The sequence below is a fragment of the Pelmatolapia mariae genome, linkage group LG6 (genome assembly GCF_036321145.2).
Source record: "Pelmatolapia mariae isolate MD_Pm_ZW linkage group LG6, Pm_UMD_F_2, whole genome shotgun sequence".
Lineage (NCBI taxonomy): Eukaryota > Metazoa > Chordata > Actinopteri > Cichliformes > Cichlidae > Pelmatolapia > Pelmatolapia mariae.
This window is the reverse complement of record NC_086232.1, coordinates 26444641-26462418: the sequence shown is the minus strand read 5'-3', so window position 1 is coordinate 26462418 and position 17778 is coordinate 26444641. Positions and strand designations below refer to the sequence as shown.

The window sequence follows — 17778 nt, the reverse complement described above, 5'->3', positions numbered from 1 at the left end:
TAGGATAAAAAGATTCACAGGCTTGATCTTCTCCTTAATAGCAGCATTAAAAGGACTTTGATGCATATATGTGCCTCTACATGTCATGTCCTTCTGAAAACCAAGGAAACAATTATGTTTCAGTTGAACTTCTTTTGAGATGTCCAGCCTATTTGGAGCTGAAAGAGGCCACCCAAACACATGAGATATCATTGGAAAAGCCCGGATGTTCTCTTTTGAGCACAACAGGGCTTATTATGGTAGCTCAAATATGTCCAAAGACATAGAACAAAAACAATTGTCCATTAAAGAGGACATAAATGAATAGGCTGGTTCTCAGGAGACTGTGAGGCAAAGTCTTTTTTCAGTTTACAAGTGCAACAGCATCATCTAGGCACTATACCATGCTATTACAGCACTGCACAATTTGGCTCTTATCACCCATCTGTGTTATATTATTTTTAATGCAAATCAAGTTGCCATTAATGGTTCCTAAACTGATACAGCACTTACGAAGTACAGAAAAATTAGTTGTGCAACTCTGGAAAGCATTTTGCTGTCTGTAAAGTCTAAATAATCAGCACAACATGGACAAAATTATAGTAAAATGTAATGTGTTATTCAATTGAAATATTATGTAGCATGCATAATGTATATTATAAAAGTTGCAGTATTGTAAAATGTAATATGATGAGACATATATGATTATGTGACAAACTGTGCAAACATCTTGAGTCACCCCTCATTTTGCTTTCTAGCAGCCAGACTTTCTTGTCATGTTTTTAAAATGTTCTTGAGAAATGCTTCTTCAGTTTTATGAAGGTCTTTTAAAAGACAATGGCTGCTTTTTTGTTTATATTAAATCAAAGTACTTGCACCTGGCTATTTTCACAGGAATGCTTCTTGTTTCTTAAGTCACTTAATACTGACCTATGAATGATTTGTTCATGAAAAGGCTGTGCAATTTAAGAGATGAAACAGTGTTGTGTCTACACATAACAGATAACTTAGCAAAGAACCCTTTTTAAATTGTATCTTAAGCTACTTTATTAATAGTAGTCTGATTTGTTTTGATCTCTTTAACCGACTCTATAACAAATGTCCAAGATGACACTATTTGACAGGCAAGAAACAGAATTTTTGCACCAACAAAGGAATTCCCAAGGAAAAATTAGCTGAGAACTTGGCATATCTCGGCATGGTGTGCAGTGTGTGCTTATAAATTTGAGCAAACTGGACAAGTGGAAGACAAAAAAGGTAGGCCTAAAAATATCTACAGCAGATAAACAGTATCTAAAAGGCATGTCCTTAGGAAACGAAAAAATCCACCAAAGACCTGACACAGGACCTGTGAGATGCATCTAACCCACCAGCTGACCCATCTACTGTTCACCAAATAAAAATAATTCTCATTAGTATCGGATCTCTTTGGACGTGTGGCTCTAAAAGAAATTAATTCTTCTTACCAGCAAACCAATAGCCACACAATAAGGCAGCTATGATTATGAAAACAATTAAATAGTTTGCATAATATGAAGATGTGAACCGGAAAGTGACAGAAATTAGTTCGCATCCACTAGAGGGAGCGGGTCGACAACATTGGTACCGCTTTAACAGCCTTTTTTTTTCCAAAATAAAAGACCCAGTTGAGAACTCTTTCTGATGTTTTAAAGTAATACAACTGCAACGATATTTATTTTTTATTATTTGGAATCATGTTCATGAGAGATTACATTCCAGCAGTAAAACTGAGATTAACAGGTTTTCTTTTCTTTTCTTCTTTTTTTGTTAGCTAAACAAATGCAACTTTCCTTCAACTTCCGGGTTAATGTCAACGCTATCTGTAGCAATGACATTGTACCAAACACTAGATAAGTCAGTACGCCGAGTGGCTTATACTATGTTAGTTCACATGCTTTGAGGTGTCAGGAAGCTTGGACATTATCGTCAGTATGTCGTCCTCCACTACAGGTTTCCCGGACGAGCGGCAGCACCAACCGGCGCAGGTAAAACATGGAGATAAACGCGCACTAAGTTAGATGCTAACACGTTAGCTTACGGTTGCTGGCAGTGACTTTGGATGAACTGCACGCGCAGTTTTATGGAGAGGGGTGTGTGCTTTGTTGCCCTCCGTTTTAATTTCAGTAATTTGAAGGTGGAAACGTTTGCGTGGATTTCTATGACTTCTAGCAGCTGTTAACTAACGGTAAGGTGTTTGCGTTAACCTGCAGACGCCGCTGAACATTGACTACATCCCCACAGAAGAAGAGAGGAGAGTGTTGAGAGAGTGCAACCAGGAGAGCTTTTTTTACAGGTGTAAGTTTCCCGTGCATACCAGCTTGATGGTTTAGGATGTGAAACTGTTGTTTGTTTTGACTCCGTCGTATTTACACTGACATCATTACGATTTCTCCACAGCGGTGCCCTTCTCTGTGATCAGCATGGCTATCACCCAAGCCCTAGTGGCCAGAGGTAATGTTGTCCATACTGCAGCAGGGGTGTCAAACTCATTCTACACAGTGGGCCACATTCAGAGCAGTCCAATCTGGTCTTCAATAGGACAGATCAGTAATACGTATTATAAAGTGTTCCTCTTTCGTTCACTCTGAAGACGTAAGAGAAGTCTTATGAAAACAATTTATAAAGAAAAGATGTGGGAGTGAGTCAGCATGTCACTTTGATCTTAAATGTTTAGAAAGAAATGTAACTTTTTTTTTGTTATTTTACAGATAAATTTGATCGATTTTTACCACAAAACATTAATTTCTAAAGAACATAGTGAAAAACTTGAACTTCTGCCAATTAATGGAGTATTAGCAATAATTTTTTTTTAAAAATCTATAATTATAGATACATAGATACTTTACTAATCCCACACTGTGGAAATTCCCTTGTTACAAGGGTCAGAAAGAAAAAGTAAAATAGACATTATATTTATACACAAGTATTTTTAGATGGTGTTTTTCCTGTGTCTACATTGTACACTCTGACTACTGTTGGGATGAAGGACTTGCGATTGTGCTCGTTCCTACACAGTGTCTGTAACAGTCTACTGCTGAAGGAGCTGCTCAGGGCCTCCACAGTCTCATGCAGGGGGTGAGAGGTGTTGTCCATAATGAACATTAGCATGGTTAACATCCTGCTCTCACCCACCTCCTCTATGGAGTCTTGGGGACTGGCAAGGACAGAGCTGTTGATGGGTTGCTGATATTTCTGTTAGTAAGATGGCTCTAAAAGTGACAGAAAGCACAGTGAAATGTTGAAATTTATGCTCTCCTTTGTAATTTTCACATTCTCTAAAGCATCCAGAGGGGCGAGATCATTCTGGCCCCAGGGCCATGTGTTTAACATCCCTGCTGTACTGGAATCAGCACAATATCGGTTAAATGAACATTGTCACATGTTGATCCTCAAGTTGACATGAATGTGTTAAATTTGCAGGGGCTCTGTCTGCATCTCCAAGATTTGGATCTTTACCCAAAGTAGCCTGTAAGTTTATAAGTGTTAAATATGTGGGAAACGCACATACACACACTTGCCCTGTATTTACTGAGTAGAATAAGAAAAACCTCTCTGTTAAACTCAGTTTGTGTTGTTTTCTCATTTCTTTTCTTTGACTGCGTTTGACCCTACAGTTGCTGGTTTCTGTGGCTACCTGGCTGGAAAACTGTCATATATGAAAACATGTCAGGAAAAATTCAAGAGGCTGGAGAACTCTCCTCTTGGCGAGATTATCAGACAGAGGTCAGGCCTGCCTCCACTGAAGTGAGTATCACATACACTTAATTAAATGCTGGCCTGTTGAGATTAACTGTCAGCAGCATTGTCTTTAGCATTTTGTCCCCTTCTTTACAGATCCCAGGGTCCTCAGTCAGAGTTGGGTGACCCAGACTCTCAGTCTTTTGAACCCATATTCCAGCCTGCAGAAGCCTCGAGCCACACCTACAGCAAAGATTATGGATATGGCTACAGTCCAGACCCACCAGCACAAATGGACAGAGGAGATGACTTTAGTGCTCCAGGTATTCCAAACGGGCAATATGTGGGTTATTCACAATTTAGTTCTCAACAGTAGCTCACCAAAAGAAGGTCCTGGGGCCAAAGCTTCCTGTTCTCTTTTTTTGCAAGGAGTTTGCGGCTCCCACTAGCCATCTTCAGTTAATTTTCCACAAGTGTGAATATTGTATTGATAAAGTGCTCTCTGAATTTTGCTTGCAGCAAGAATAGAAAAGTGCTACCAGTGAATAACAGGTCTTTCCTTTTCACTTGTTACAGTTAGGTGGTCATCAAAGTCCAGCATTTACTAGTTTTTCTTGTTCGGCATACATCTGAAATTACTTTAAAAAAAAAAACAAACAAGAGTTGGGTGCACAAATTTGAATTTACTTTGGATTTTCTCTAATCCACACAGGGTCAAAAATGTATACACATATCTCCCCTGATATTTTGTTATATGTCCCTTAGCAAGTTGCACCTTAGCCATATGCTTCTGGTAGTCATCAACAAGCTTCTGGTATAATGCTGGCTGGATTTCTTGGTTAATTTAAATCGGTTGATTTTCTGGCGCAGGTCTGACTTTTTAAGCATACTCCAAAAATTTTTAATAGACTTTAAGGTCTAAGCTTTCCGAAGGCCACTCCAGCTTAATGGCAACCTGCTTTATCTATTGCAAAGTCAGTTTTAAAGTACTGAGATCATTGATCTGTTGGAACACTCAGTTGTGTCCAAGTTTCAATCGTCTGTCTGCTGATTTGAGGTGAAGTTGAAGAATTAGGAGGTAGCTGCGTCCAGATGAACAAAATCAACTTTTTTGAGATTTCAGATTTCCTTACGTGGATTATTGAGCATGCATTAAGATGTGGCCCTTCTTCATTATTCTTTCCACTTTGTATAATGTACCAGTACCACTGGCACAAAACAGCTGCAGATCATAAAACTACCACCCCCGTGCTTGATGATACAGTGTTCTTGGGTTTAAAAGTCTCCCCTTCACACCTCCAAACATACCTCTTTGCAAAATAATATTTTTAATTTTTAATCCTCTCATTCTAAAAAGTAATCAGTGTATAAAGCATCAAACTACTTTTTTGCAAATGTTATGATATTGTGTAACTTGTATTCTTACTGAGATTAAACATGTAAGTTGCAAAAGGTGTTCACTGAATTCACAGACTGAGTTAATTTAATCATCCAAACATTTCAACAAAACTTTCCAGTAGAAATGAACTTTTTTAAAAAAAAAATCCCATCTTTTGCCCTGTAAGTTTCAGTCCAGTCATATGTGGAAGAGGAGGAGCCCAAGAGGAAGTCTATCCTCTATGAGGACCTGAGGCTCAAAAACAGAGAGAACTATGAGGTCACACTCACTCAGAAAGCTGACGCATTGCTCAAAACACCACCTGCAAAAGAGCCAGAAAGACCCAAGAAAGATGGTAGGTTGTTACTGCTAAGGCATATATAGAACTTGATATATACTTTTTTTTCCCTTCCTTGGCCAAACTAGATGGAAGATAACAACATTAAAGAACTTATGTTTGTGTCTCTAAAGTGGTGTCTTACAGAGGTTCAAAGTTAGCAGTTAAAGGAGTTGCTTCATAGTCTATAATTCTGACAATGTCTGTAAGTTAGCATTAAATGACACAATAATTAAATTATATCAACAGTTGAGAGAAAAAAAATCTTATAGAATTCAAGGAAGTAAAATGTACAAAACCAAGCATCTGGAAGTCCATCAAAGAATAAAATCTTATTTAGTTGTGGCAGCAGAATCTTATTCCTGTGATGCGCCTGCATCTATATCGTGAACAAGCGGAGGAGCAACTGGCATGGAAACAAATAGTAGGGAGGGAGGAATTTGACGTCATTACTGCCATTTATTATAATTCAAGATGCAGTGTGGATTGCACCTTACAGGAGGACTAGGATAATTTCCTTAAGAAATGGTGGTGGATAGATAGAGGTAGATTTGCAAGTACAGCCTGTCTTTTAAGTAATTTGTAAAATAATTTGCATTTCTCCTTCTGTCTCTGTACAGTGAAGAAGAACATCTATGGAGATGCCTGGGAGGAATGAGTCCTTTGGTGAAAATAAGATGTGATCAGTATTCGAGTATCACTGATTGTACAGGACACGGGCTTCTCAGTGGTCACTTTTCATGATGTACAAGATTATGATGATTTTGTCTTTTAAGTATCAATAAAACCAAACAGTTTCAGGTCTTGGTGCTCTGTGTTTTGGCACTAGTGTGAATTTATCAAACATTTTCTATTAACTAAAGGCAAAGGTTCAAAACAAAAAGCCCTGGAGGTGCATTTGACTTCTGTTTGAACTTGTATCCAGAGTTTAAGACGCTTTCCTGACCTGCAGTTGTTACAATGATGTAAGCACTGTTGTACTTGCATCATGTTTAATACCATGGTGTAAGTACAACAGTGAGTTTAATAGTGAAAGAGAAACTTCTGTTTTACTCATCACAGAGGCCTTTAATTTAGGCGTAAACATGGCAATTTAAGTTGCAGAGAAATGGACCAAAACCACAAAGGAAACCACTCTAAACCTAATCAGTGAAATTTGTTTGGACTGTTTGTCTAGATGCAACACAGGAAGTGGAGCACATCCTGCTGACACCAAATTCAGATAATCAGACAAAAAAAGAAAAATAGAAAGATACAGTGCTTAGCAATTTTACTAGACCACCAACTAGCGTAAGGATTACGCAGCAGCTCCCATAAATTAACAGCACTGGCACCAAAATCATATTTGGTGTTTGTGTAATGGTTAATCCACCAGTATGTGCAAATACTTTTAATCAAAAATATATTTAATGCTAAAATATAGTTATCCATGAATTTTCAAATGTACTATTTTACAAAAACTGGTAAAGCACATTATTGCTTTATTGATGCCAAATTGCAATTATTTACATGCATTTCTTACCATGAACATAAATAGCTGAATTTTACACTTTGTTAAAATCTGACTTCTCAAAGACGTCCAGTTTGGTGGGTCAAATTTGGGTATTAAAATGTCAATTCAGTTTATTTGTGTAATAACAATATAATTTTTAGTTTTAAACAAGTTTTTGACAAATTTTCTTAAAGTTTGATCCATTGTCTTTATGACAGGTGGTCTAATAATTTTTTTAAGCACTGTATATGAAGCATGACTTTTAATACTACCATAAAAAGATTGGAATATTTTAAGAAATACTGGGAAAACATGACTGCTCCAAAAACACTGCACACTGATTATTAGTTATATTTGATTGTCGTTTTTCTTATGAGTTGATCATGCAGTTAATAGAGCCCTATTAGGGTCTCTATTAGCTGCATGGTCTGTATTGTTACTTCTGTGCATGAATTCTGGTTTCCCGTGTGTAAGAAAGATTAGAAGGTTTTTTATTCAATTTTTAATTAGTAGGAATAAAAATATAGAAAATTAGAATTTTTAAAAATGACAAGTCACCAGAAATATTTAAACTTTCAAAAAAAAACTACACTTAATTATACAAGCAGGCAGAGACACAATCAGTGCTGAGATGCTGCAGGATCTTATAGATGATAAAAACTGAGTAGCATTTATAGGATAAGCCTTCATAAGTGGATCCTTGCCAAGGCAAACTCATCTGAAAACATCTACTGTTGTAACAGTGATCCTCCGCTCTTATGGCCATGGCTATGACCATGACTGTGACCGTGGTTGCAGCTGTGGCCAAAACTCTGTGGTGAAAAGTGTCCAGAGCTGTGTCCTGCAACATGTCCATGAAGACTGAGAGGTGGTGTGGGACTCGCCTGGTGTGGCCAGCCTTCATAAGTCATGGCAGCAGTGTTGGCAGTGGGTAATGGAGCATAAGCCTGCACTGGGTAAGACCCAGGTGTGGGATTGATCTGTGGAAGCAGGGTCTTCTTCCTGTCCTCAGAGGAAGCTGGGATGAACATATCACCACTGATGCTCCTGAACAGCCTGAAAGGCAACAACTTCTCCAGAACTCCAGCCTTGGCCTCAGACATGTCCAGAAAAGAAACCCATCCTTTACCGTACATCACCCCAACCAGGATGGCAATCACATTACAGGGCAGCACACAGTGAGGGACCAGAGCAGTGGTGATAACAAGGAACACCCAGGGAAGGGCCATAGTGGGAAAACTCACTCCACATAGAAAGGCTTTAGTCATCTTTGTGTGCATGGTAGTTATAGCCACAGAGGCAAGAGTGACGGGAACCAAACCCTCAGTGTGACCCTGGAAGCCGTCCTCCTGCAGGAGATCCATGAAGCTGTAAAACAAGCCTATGATCGAGGACAGCAGGAGGAACAGAAAGAGGAAACGGACCGTCCCCACACCTTTCTCCAAGCTCCCGCTGAGAAACACCAAAGTTGTGATGTTCAGAAGGAGCTGAGCAAAGGTTTGGTGGTAAAAGGGAAACATCAGGATGCAGTATAGGTGTCCGTTTTGAACAACACTTGCGCCGATGCTGAAGATGCCTTGTTTTAAGCTCAAACATGTTTGGACTGCAAATAAAACACACGATATGATGCTCACTGTGACAATCCCGCTGGTGAAAGCAGGAACAATATCTTTGATAATTTTGCAGATCATCTTAATATGCTCAGTGAGAGCCATTTTACCATCCAACTCAGGATATCCACGATTACTGAGCTATATAGAAGTTGAGCAAGACTTGCCGAACTGCTTCATCGATGTCTACACTTCCTAAAGAGGAAGAAGTGCCATTTCCGGGATGTTTTGAGCCAAAGGCTTCTGTAACCTTCACAGGATGTTTCCGTTTTTGATGGATAAAAACGGTGTGCAGTCTGTGATGCAATATATCGATAAAAAGCACACTAAATTAACTTACTGTACAAACATCTAGCTAGGTATGAATCAGGAAGGCTAGCATGGGTAATTAGATAACTTCTCGGTAAACCTTTCAAAATAAGTTTCCCTCTAATTTATTTTAGTAAAAACATGTATTTAATTATGTAACGAATAAAACAGACCACACATATAAACTTTAAAGGTTCCAAAAACCTAAAACTCGCTTATCCATATGCTGTGGGAATGACATGAAGACATGTTCTAAGATTTAACTAACACATTCAAGTCAAATTTTGAAAAAGACTTTGCTCAGCTTCCGGTTTTAACTGCCCATCCTCTAGCCATCATTCACACCTCTGCGCCTTCTGCTCAAAGTGGAGAGATGCACTTTTTTACTTTACCACAAGTATTTGTACAGGTTTAAGATACTTCAATAATCTTCATATAACAACATGTTAGACTCCTAAATAGTTGGGAGATTGAGCATGCATGATTGAGCATGCATCAAGACACCATATTAGACTGTGAAACAGCGACTGAAAAGCTCAATAGTTTATAAAAGTTTTTAAAATGACATAAAGCTGTCAGTGACTAAATGCTACAGTCAATAATTATGAAAACTATAAATAATAATAACTCAGTTCAAAGAGCATGAAGGAAACTTAATGCAATACTTCAATGCTCCCTTTGTTTTACTGAGCAAGTGAGACTTAAATATTTTTTGCAAGTTGAACCTCTCACACGCATCAATGCGTCAAATTGTGATAACTCTGATTTTTTAATAAAATGTGCTGTGGAACACCAGTATCACTAGACAGCAGTAAATGTCATTCCACAGATAGATGCCTTCAAAACATCTATCTATGGAATGACCTGGGATTTTTATAGACATCTATCTTCCTGTGTTTGTACAATGCAGAAAGCTGTAATTGAATTCTTGTTTACAAATATTTCTCGAATTAGTTTTACATATTTATATATTGTTATATTATATTGTGGCCTTCGTTGTTTAACTGTGAATTGTGTTGTTCTTGGTGTTTTTCTGTACATCTGTACATTCCTCAATTACACCTCTATGAAAAGTGCATCCAAACAAAATGGATTGCTATCATATTTTATTTTATTTTATTTTTTAAAGTACATATAAGAATTACACGCGACACCAAAGCCTTGTTTTATGAATCGGCTTGTTAAAAAAAAAAGTCTGAAAAGAAGTCTGTCCCCCTTCCGGTGTCGTACGGTTACTGCGGCGGATGTTGATGTTTTGTTTCAGAGCTCTCAGAACGATGTGAAACTGTATCGTCTCCGGGACTGCTCGATATTTTTGTGGCCGTCTTCCCGATACTTTTTGTCCTATTTCTCTGTAAGGTTTCGCTGTTTGTCGGCATCGTGTCTCTCCCGGTGTCTTTCCCGGGAAGCGCGAGGCCGAGTCGTGCGATGATGGAGGACTTTGACGAGATCTACGAAGAGGAGGAGGAGGAAGAGGAGGACGAGGACAGGGCCGCGGAAGAACAGCTCCTTAAGTACGCTCCGGACCCGGTAGTGGTGCGAGGGTCCGGCCACGTAACTGTGTAAGGAACTGACAGAGCTCACGGGGGTCTACAAAGCAGTTTAACGTTACTGTAAAATGCGGCGGCTAGCACAGCTTTCTGTGGGTAACTGGTGGCTAGCTGCGTTAGCTGCCGCTGTCTGGCCTGGCCTGGCCTAGCCTAGCATAGCCTAGCTAGTTAGCTTCTAACTTAGCAGCAAGCTAACTAACCGAGGAGTGAATGATCGGGTTTAGCCTCAGACAAATTTGCCCTTTCTTGAGATTTTTTTTTATTGTAGCTATTGTCAAGTTGTGACAACGTGTTCCCATCATTGGTTTCATTTTTCTGGAGTTAAGTACAGACTTCCAGAGCTGTTTATACCGATCATTACAACACAAGACAGTACTGTGTCCGTAAATAGGTATTCTCACAGTTAAAGCTAGTAATAATTAACCTACCATATCTTGAGTAAAGAAATTGTATTCTTAAGTAGTTGACTGTACTGAGAGTAGAGCTTTTTCCAAACAAGTATACGCTTAACTTGTTGTTTTCCGCTTATCTTACCTTGTCTCTTCTAAAAAAGGAAGACTATCAAGCGTACAAATACTAAGAATAAAGGGAAAGGGATAAAGGTTGCAGTTTGTTAAAGTTTTGTGCCTTGAATGGATAAATATACCTCCGCCTTTCAGCCAATTTATATTTGTGGATTTAAAAGTTGGGTTTTTGTTTTTTTAAAATGTCCAGTTTAGTTGGGTGGAAATGAGCTTACAGTTGAGTTACCTCCAAACCTAAATCTGTGTCCTTACTGTTTTGGGGAGTTTAACCTACTGGTACTGTTTCTTTAATTTAACAGTGCCTCACATTCATTCTCACAGTGTTTGACACTACACTGCTCTTAGCGTTGAACATTAGATTTGTCTGTGTAATTCAAAATAAACATTGACAGAAGCTAAATAAGCAGGTCTGTGTGATAGTACACAGATGTATGGGATGTTTGAACTGTGTATTATGTATTATCTTTGAATGTTTTAGATGAATTATAAAATAATTGTTTTTGTTCTGATAAAGTAAATAGCTTCTCTTTGCTGTGGGTCTCAGAAAGATTTTGTGATGGGTTTTTTTAATGTCTGCACTAAAAGTATATTAAATCTCTAATAGTGGTTCATGTCTGATATAGTTCCATCTTTAATGTTGTAAGTAAAAATTAAATTTTTTACCTACTTTCAGGTTTGGACTCAGTAACAAATTCGAGTCAGAATTTCCTTCAGCACTTACAGGAAAGGTGAGTGTGTTGTTTTTATTGAAAGCAAACCATGACCATGGGATTTAGATCAGAATCAACATGTAGTGCGTCATTTAAATTAATTTCTTTCCTCTTTTTTTTTTTTTTTTTTTTTTTTTGTACAAAATACAGATATTTGATGCACATTTAATGGTGCTAAAAGTGTGAATATACTCACTTTTAATAATAAAAGTAATACTGTGTGCTTCCCTTAGGTGGCACCAGAGGAATTCAAAGCCAGTATCAATCGTGTGAACAGCTGCCTCAGAAAGACGCTCCCGGTGAATGTGCGGTGGCTTCTGTGTGGTTGTCTTTGCTGCTGTTGCACACTGGGCTTCAGTTTGTGGCCCGTCATCTGCCTCAGCAAAAGGGTGAGATGCTCATTCACTTTGTCCCACAGTTTGAAAATGTTATACAGAGAATCTACCACATTTGCTGCAGCATCACAGTGAACACAACAAAAAATGTTGTGCACTAAGTTGATATGAGACCGTTTTTTCACTACAGTATCATCTAATATCTTTTTCCAGACAAGAAGATCTATAGAGAAACTTTTGGAGTGGGAAAACAGCAGACTTTACCACAAGGTAAGCAGTGAAGGCATCATTTGATACGCGTGGGTTGATGAAACTTCTCTAATCTTCTCTAATCACTGTTTCTGAACTCTGTTTCTGTGTAGTTGTGTTTGCATTGGAGACTAAGCAAAAGGAAGTGTGAAACCAACAACATGATGGAATATGTAAGTATTGGCTCGTTTCAGTGGTGTAATTATCCCAGTACGGTTAATGAAAGTATACCAGGTGTTACACCCACTAACAGACTGCATGAAAAAGCTGCTGTTTTTAACTCAAAAGGTACTATTTTAGATGATAAATTGTGCCGAGGGTTGGTTTCTGGTTGTTCATGAAGTTACAGGTTTATCGCTGCACCATGGAAAAGTATCATATCTCCAACCTTTTTGAGTGCAGATGTTAAGCAGTTATTGTATCTGCAGTGTATGCTTGCGTGTCTTTGATCGATTAGTGTAACACATTGTTGCTCAGTTAGTCCAAAACAAAGGGGTAAAAAAAAAACTTTGTAATTGGGTACATTTAGTTGTTGAGTAAATAGGGCTCCTGCAATCCACAGCCCTGGCTAGTGGTTGTGTACCACCTTGTCTTTTGTTGTGCATTAACAGAATATTACAAATTTGTTTAACCTACTAGTATTAGTGCTTCTTATTACTAACATTAGCAATTTTGTATGATGGTGTCTGGGCTTTTATATACAGATGTTGTTTATCCAGCCGGCTTTCAGCTACTTCATCCGATTCTGTGCCAGTTTAATTGTGTTTAGAAGAGGCTGACGTGCTCCTCTAAATATAAACGCAGCATATTGATTCTTGTAAAGATACACAAAATGTAATATTCTGTGGTTGTTATCTGTTAATATATCTGGCTTCCTCGTAATGCTAACACAATAGCCATTTATCCATCAGCCAGTTCCTCTTTTTCATAGCTTTGCGTATAGCCACGGGCAGCCTGCTTGGTTTTTTGTATTTCAGAAAAAGTAACTTTAGCACGATCTGCTTAGTTAAGTTGGTACTCAGAAGTAAACAAATAGGCTTGCATAGGTTTGCATCTGTGACCCAGTTAGACGTGAGATGGTGGCTGTTTTGATATAAACGCTGTGGCCAAACTTCTCCACGTGAAGTGAGTTTTTTCCATCAGTACCTACTCGGGTCGGGTCGGCACAGCCTGACATGGTTATTAGGGTTTTTCATTAGATGATAGTACCTGTTACCGGGTACTTTTTTAAGTACCTGTTACACAGAAACAACATCGTGGTGCCCGTGTCTAACGAAAAGCCACAGACAGAGCACCAGGTACGCGTCAAGTCGATCCAAGGAGGTACTAATTGGGGGGGGGGGAGGGCTTAAATCTTGTTGAAACATCCCTGACTAACTACTGAGAGCCTTTTGTTCTATCCCCTGCAGGTAATCCTAATAGAATTCCTACCTAAGGTCCCGATCTTCAGACCGGACTAGCCTGACTACAGCTGATCTGAAACTTCTTCTGCTGCCCGCCGCTGTCACAGATTCATGATGGCTGTAAAGTTCCCAAATAATTACAGTTCCTTAAATACTCCAGCATTTATGTTTACATTTATTCTCCCTGTTTTCTCTTGGACCCATTCCCTATAACATATCTACAGCCTTGTTTACAAATGCAGCAGCCCCATACTTTTTTTTTTTCTTTTTGGGAGTGACATTACCATTGAACCTTGGCCAGCTGGGCAAACTTATATCAGCCTATGGGATGTGAGGGGAGAACCAGCCGTGGACAATTTTCTTGATCTTTGGAACTATACCTGGAGACTAGACTCTCAAATTGGGTTCTGGGAGCCACGACTGGAAATTTGTCACTTTTATGTTTCCTAACCGAAGCACATGGCACAGACAGACCATGATAAAAAAAAAAATATCAATCAATAAAACACTTTCATATGTTACACCACCAACTTCACCTGCAAAAAATACACGCCAGTGCATTTGTAACAGTTGGTTTGGTGCTTTCGATTTGTTAAAGGCAGAGGAAGCAACGCAACACTGAACTTCAAAAGAGCCTTCATCCAAATCAACGCTGTAGCGGAACGTGGGGGTCCTGCGGGAACATGTTGGGCCAGTGGCAAAAACAGCTGAACTCAATGACTATTCAAATACCAGGCATCCTCTGGCCTCTTTTCACGTCACTTCACTGTGCATCAACCTAACCCAGTGACAATCACACACTCTGACTGTACTGTATGAATGGGTCTTTATGCTACACAGATTACGTGGAACAGTTTGTTTTAAACGTGTGTCCAGGTGGTGGGCTGACTCTTGAAGAGACGGCCACCGGTGTTGAAGAAAAGCTTGTTTTGTTTTCTTGTTTTCTTTGTTTTTAGCATTTGAAGGTTTGTTTTCTGTTTTGTTGAAAGAAAAGATGGACAGTGTTTGCAAAACTTTTGTATGTGTGTCAAACATAAGCAAAAAAATAACCAAAATTGGACAAATCAAACACAGGATACTCTTCTTTGGTAATGGAAAAAAAATACTTCAATCTTTTTGTTTAAGTAATTTATAAATGTGAGCGTGCATTGGTGAAATAAGCATCTTTTGTGTAACTGCAAAGGAATGCCTTGGTTGTTTTATTTCTCTCTGGGGTCTTGTGTCGTGACTAAAGCACACAATCGCTTTGTACATAAGAGAGGCCAAGTAAAGGTGTTGATTATCTGCTGACCTTGGCTTACTCGCGTCTAAAGGATGTGGATGTGTACAAGGCAGATATTCTGTTTTAGATGTAAACTTACTCGAGATGAACATAAAGAATAAGAGTTCCACTTTGTGAGGTGTTATGTGGTACAAGTGATCTGTGTCATGAAGCAGGATTTGGGCGTTCAATATAGTATGGAGAATCTCAAACAATCAACAAGGAGATGAAGCAGGTCTAATATGTGTAAAGACGTTATCAGCCCTACTCTGTTCTATGAGGCGTTTTTGTCTTCCAGTGAGTTGTTGTGGTTTTCTGTCCTGAAAGCATTACTACTTTGGTTCACTGTCACCGTTCCTTATTAGTCTGGTTTGAACCAGTTGTTTTCAGAGAAAAAGTTCAGACTGTACACAGTCTGCTAACATGTAAACATGCCTCTCTTTCCAGCAGAAGTTGGTGAACACCAGTAACAGACCTCAAAGGGAAGTAACAAAATGCACTCCATATTGTATTCAGCATGATTTAAAGTGAGTGAATAAGAAATTAAGTAGTAAAGTGTGTATACAGGTCTGATTAGATTGCGGTTTTTCAAAAGACTTCTGTAGGACCTGAACTCTTCTTTTTTTTTTGGTAAATCACAACTGAGTGCAGGTTTATGGCTCTTCCACATTGGCTTCATTTTTTTTCAGGTCTTGAAGCTATGTCCATCTTTTATATCATCTATAGTTATCAGCTAGCCTGACAAGCAAGGGCCATATTTAGCAGAAATACCTGCTAAATAATAGGCAGTTATTATTTGTCACGTAAATTCATTAAAAACACTCCAGGTTTGAGTGCCGCAAACATGGTTAAAAGGTCTTTTGGAGCCTGCCTCAAGTGGTAATATGAGGAGCTGCAGCCGGTGGCAGTTCAGTGTTAGCAGGATTTTTCAGTCCTCTTTGTGATAAAATATTAATTATGAAGCCTTGTTTCTGAGTTATTTAGCCTATAATCCTGCTTCATGATGGTTACTTCAACAAATGTTTCCATGTCACAGATCACAACGTGAAGCACATCACATACCTTGCACATGTTTGACATTGACAAAGAGAGGAACAGATGGAAATCTGAAAGAAGGCCTTTTTGAGTAGATTGCATAATTGTCTTTCCCTGCTCCGCACACCTTTGTGAAAGCATAAGAAGACTATGAGGTTATGTATGTCAAGAATTTGAGCTAAGCCACTTAGTTTTTGTTCACTGAGGTCTGGTGATTGCATGGATCACATTCAGGGGATTGCACTAGATTTTGAAAAGCCCCAAAATGTAGCAAAATCTCACTGTTACACCAGGGTGTCGCATATAGTACACACATCACACATTACTTTGAGTAATTGCTAAACGATGCATTTGAAGATTTGGAAATATCCCTGAGAAAAAAAAAGAATAACCTTTAGAACATTTCTGTGGTCTTCCTATTTAGAAAAGTGAAGGAAGCACATGCACCAACACAAAACAGATTTAGCGTTTTTATGTTAAAAGACCCAAATTCACTTGATTACTGCTGGTTTGCCTGTCGGTTCATCTGTCACTTTTCTATACTTTGAACTGTTCTGTGTAAAGCGAGGCATAGGGCCGTATGCATATTTGTGGTGTGTGTGCATGATGTTTGCAGAAGCAAATGTTCCGATGTAGATCTGACTGTGATGAAAACCTGCACAAAAATGAGTCCTTTTTATATAATCTTGAGTGGTCGTATGTGTGCGTGTGTGTGTCTGAGAGACAGAAAATGTATATACATGACTCATGAGCAGATGTATGTACAGGAATAAACTTAATTAAACAAAGGTATGGACATGCTTCTCTTCAACTCATTTTTTTATTAACTGCCAATCAAATGACAGCAACTCCGTTTATTTAAGCATGAAGACGCAAGATAACCTGCTGAAGCTCAAATCAGAACATCAGAATGGGTAAGACAGTTGATTTGAGTAACATAGCATGTCTCTAGGGTTTACAGAGAGTGGTCAGACAAAGAGATCAAGTAGGCTTTAGATTTAGAAAATGTGTTAACACCAGAGGTCAGAGAAGAATGGCTTAGTGACATTTATGACTACTTCAGTCTTCCTTGAATAGATCCACACTACTTTGGACCATGTCCAAAATGGTCTTCATTCCACTCTCAGTGAAAAGCTTCTCCATTACGTTGAGATCATCGGGCGTTATGTTGCTCAAGGTCAGATCAATAGTCTTTGTTCCTGGGCCGAGCGCTGGATCTGGGCAAAACCCTGCAAGAAGACATTTGTAAATAAAGTTCATTCATGTGAGAAAGAATAAATTTGATTAATCTATGACCTTATCAAACATGGCGGTTACAAAAATATAAAGAGTATAAAGATAATATTAGACTGAAGAAGTAACATTCAGTTCAACTGCAGTTTCTAGGCTTTCATATTATATAAAGGTTCATACCCTTTTCTGAATCCAAGATAGCAGGTGATTCTAGGTTCAGACACTCTGCCTGCTTTGTAAACTCTTCCAGCTCAGAAGCAGACACTTTAACTCTCCTACCTGGGAGACAGAAAAAGTAGACAGAAGGAACCATGATATTGAAGGAGAATTTGTGGCCATGAGCACATGAGCAAGGCCACCTCTGAATGGCTTTTAAAATCTATTCATGCTTGAAAATCCAATCCAGTGCAGCTGAATTGAAGGAATTCTACATAGTAGAGTTTTTTTTTTAATTCTTCCACAGCGATGTGAAAGACTCATTGCCAATCATTGCAAACGCTTGATTTCAGTTCTTGCTAACCACTTATTAGGTTTAGGGACAATTTCCTTTTCACACAGTGCCATGTAAATGAAATATTCCTTTAAAAACTGTGTTTTCTATTTGCTTGGGTTATCTTTGTCTAATCTAAAAATATATTTGGTGATCTGAAATATCTAAGTGTGACTAATATATA

The 17778-nt window shown here is 38.6% G+C and overlaps 3 protein-coding genes across 3 annotated transcripts; 2 read left to right on the top strand and 1 right to left on the bottom strand.

Annotated features, from left to right (window-relative positions):
* The first annotated feature begins 1815 nt into the window (after window positions 1-1815).
* Window positions 1816-6360, top strand: LOC134629244 (OCIA domain-containing protein 1-like). Its single transcript, XM_063476408.1, has 8 exons — window positions 1816-1985; window positions 2211-2295; window positions 2398-2451; window positions 3421-3468; window positions 3615-3744; window positions 3835-4001; window positions 5244-5411; window positions 6014-6360. The coding sequence occupies exons 1-8, from the start codon at window positions 1932-1934 to the stop codon at window positions 6049-6051; spliced, it is 744 nt and encodes a 247-aa protein (XP_063332478.1). The 5' UTR covers window positions 1816-1931; the 3' UTR covers window positions 6052-6360.
* A 125-nt stretch (window positions 6361-6485) lies between these two features.
* On the bottom strand, window positions 6486-8867 carry LOC134628603 (rhomboid domain-containing protein 2-like). The gene has a single exon (XM_063475320.1). It carries the CDS (start codon window positions 8598-8600, stop codon window positions 7614-7616), a length of 987 nt encoding a protein of 328 aa, XP_063331390.1. The 5' UTR covers window positions 8601-8867; the 3' UTR covers window positions 6486-7613.
* Window positions 8868-10035: 1168 nt separating this feature from the next.
* LOC134629245 (cysteine-rich hydrophobic domain-containing protein 2) lies at window positions 10036-16667 on the top strand. The gene is made up of 6 exons (XM_063476409.1): window positions 10036-10366; window positions 11552-11606; window positions 11822-11977; window positions 12137-12193; window positions 12286-12345; window positions 13582-16667. The coding sequence occupies exons 1-6, from the start codon at window positions 10233-10235 to the stop codon at window positions 13630-13632; spliced, it is 513 nt and encodes a 170-aa protein (XP_063332479.1). The 5' UTR covers window positions 10036-10232; the 3' UTR covers window positions 13633-16667.
* The last annotated feature ends 1111 nt before the right edge of the window (window positions 16668-17778 follow it).

Excerpts from the sequence above, each read along its gene's own strand:
- LOC134629244 (XM_063476408.1), top strand. The coding sequence starts at position 1,932 with ATGTCGTCCTCCACTACAGGTTTCCCGGACGAGCGGCAGCACCAACCG. Across the intron at positions 2,452-3,420 it reads CCAAGCCCTAGTGGCCAGAG|GGGCTCTGTCTGCATCTCCA; the intron begins GTAATGTTGTCC and ends TTAAATTTGCAG. Across the intron at positions 3,469-3,614 it reads ATCTTTACCCAAAGTAGCCT|TTGCTGGTTTCTGTGGCTAC; the intron begins GTAAGTTTATAA and ends TTGACCCTACAG.
- LOC134628603 (XM_063475320.1), bottom strand. The coding sequence starts at position 8,600 with ATGGCTCTCACTGAGCATATTAAGATGATCTGCAAAATTATCAAAGAT.
- LOC134629245 (XM_063476409.1), top strand. The coding sequence starts at position 10,233 with ATGATGGAGGACTTTGACGAGATCTACGAAGAGGAGGAGGAGGAAGAG. Across the intron at positions 10,367-11,551 it reads GGGTCCGGCCACGTAACTGT|GTTTGGACTCAGTAACAAAT; the intron begins GTAAGGAACTGA and ends ACCTACTTTCAG. Across the intron at positions 11,978-12,136 it reads TCATCTGCCTCAGCAAAAGG|ACAAGAAGATCTATAGAGAA; the intron begins GTGAGATGCTCA and ends ATCTTTTTCCAG.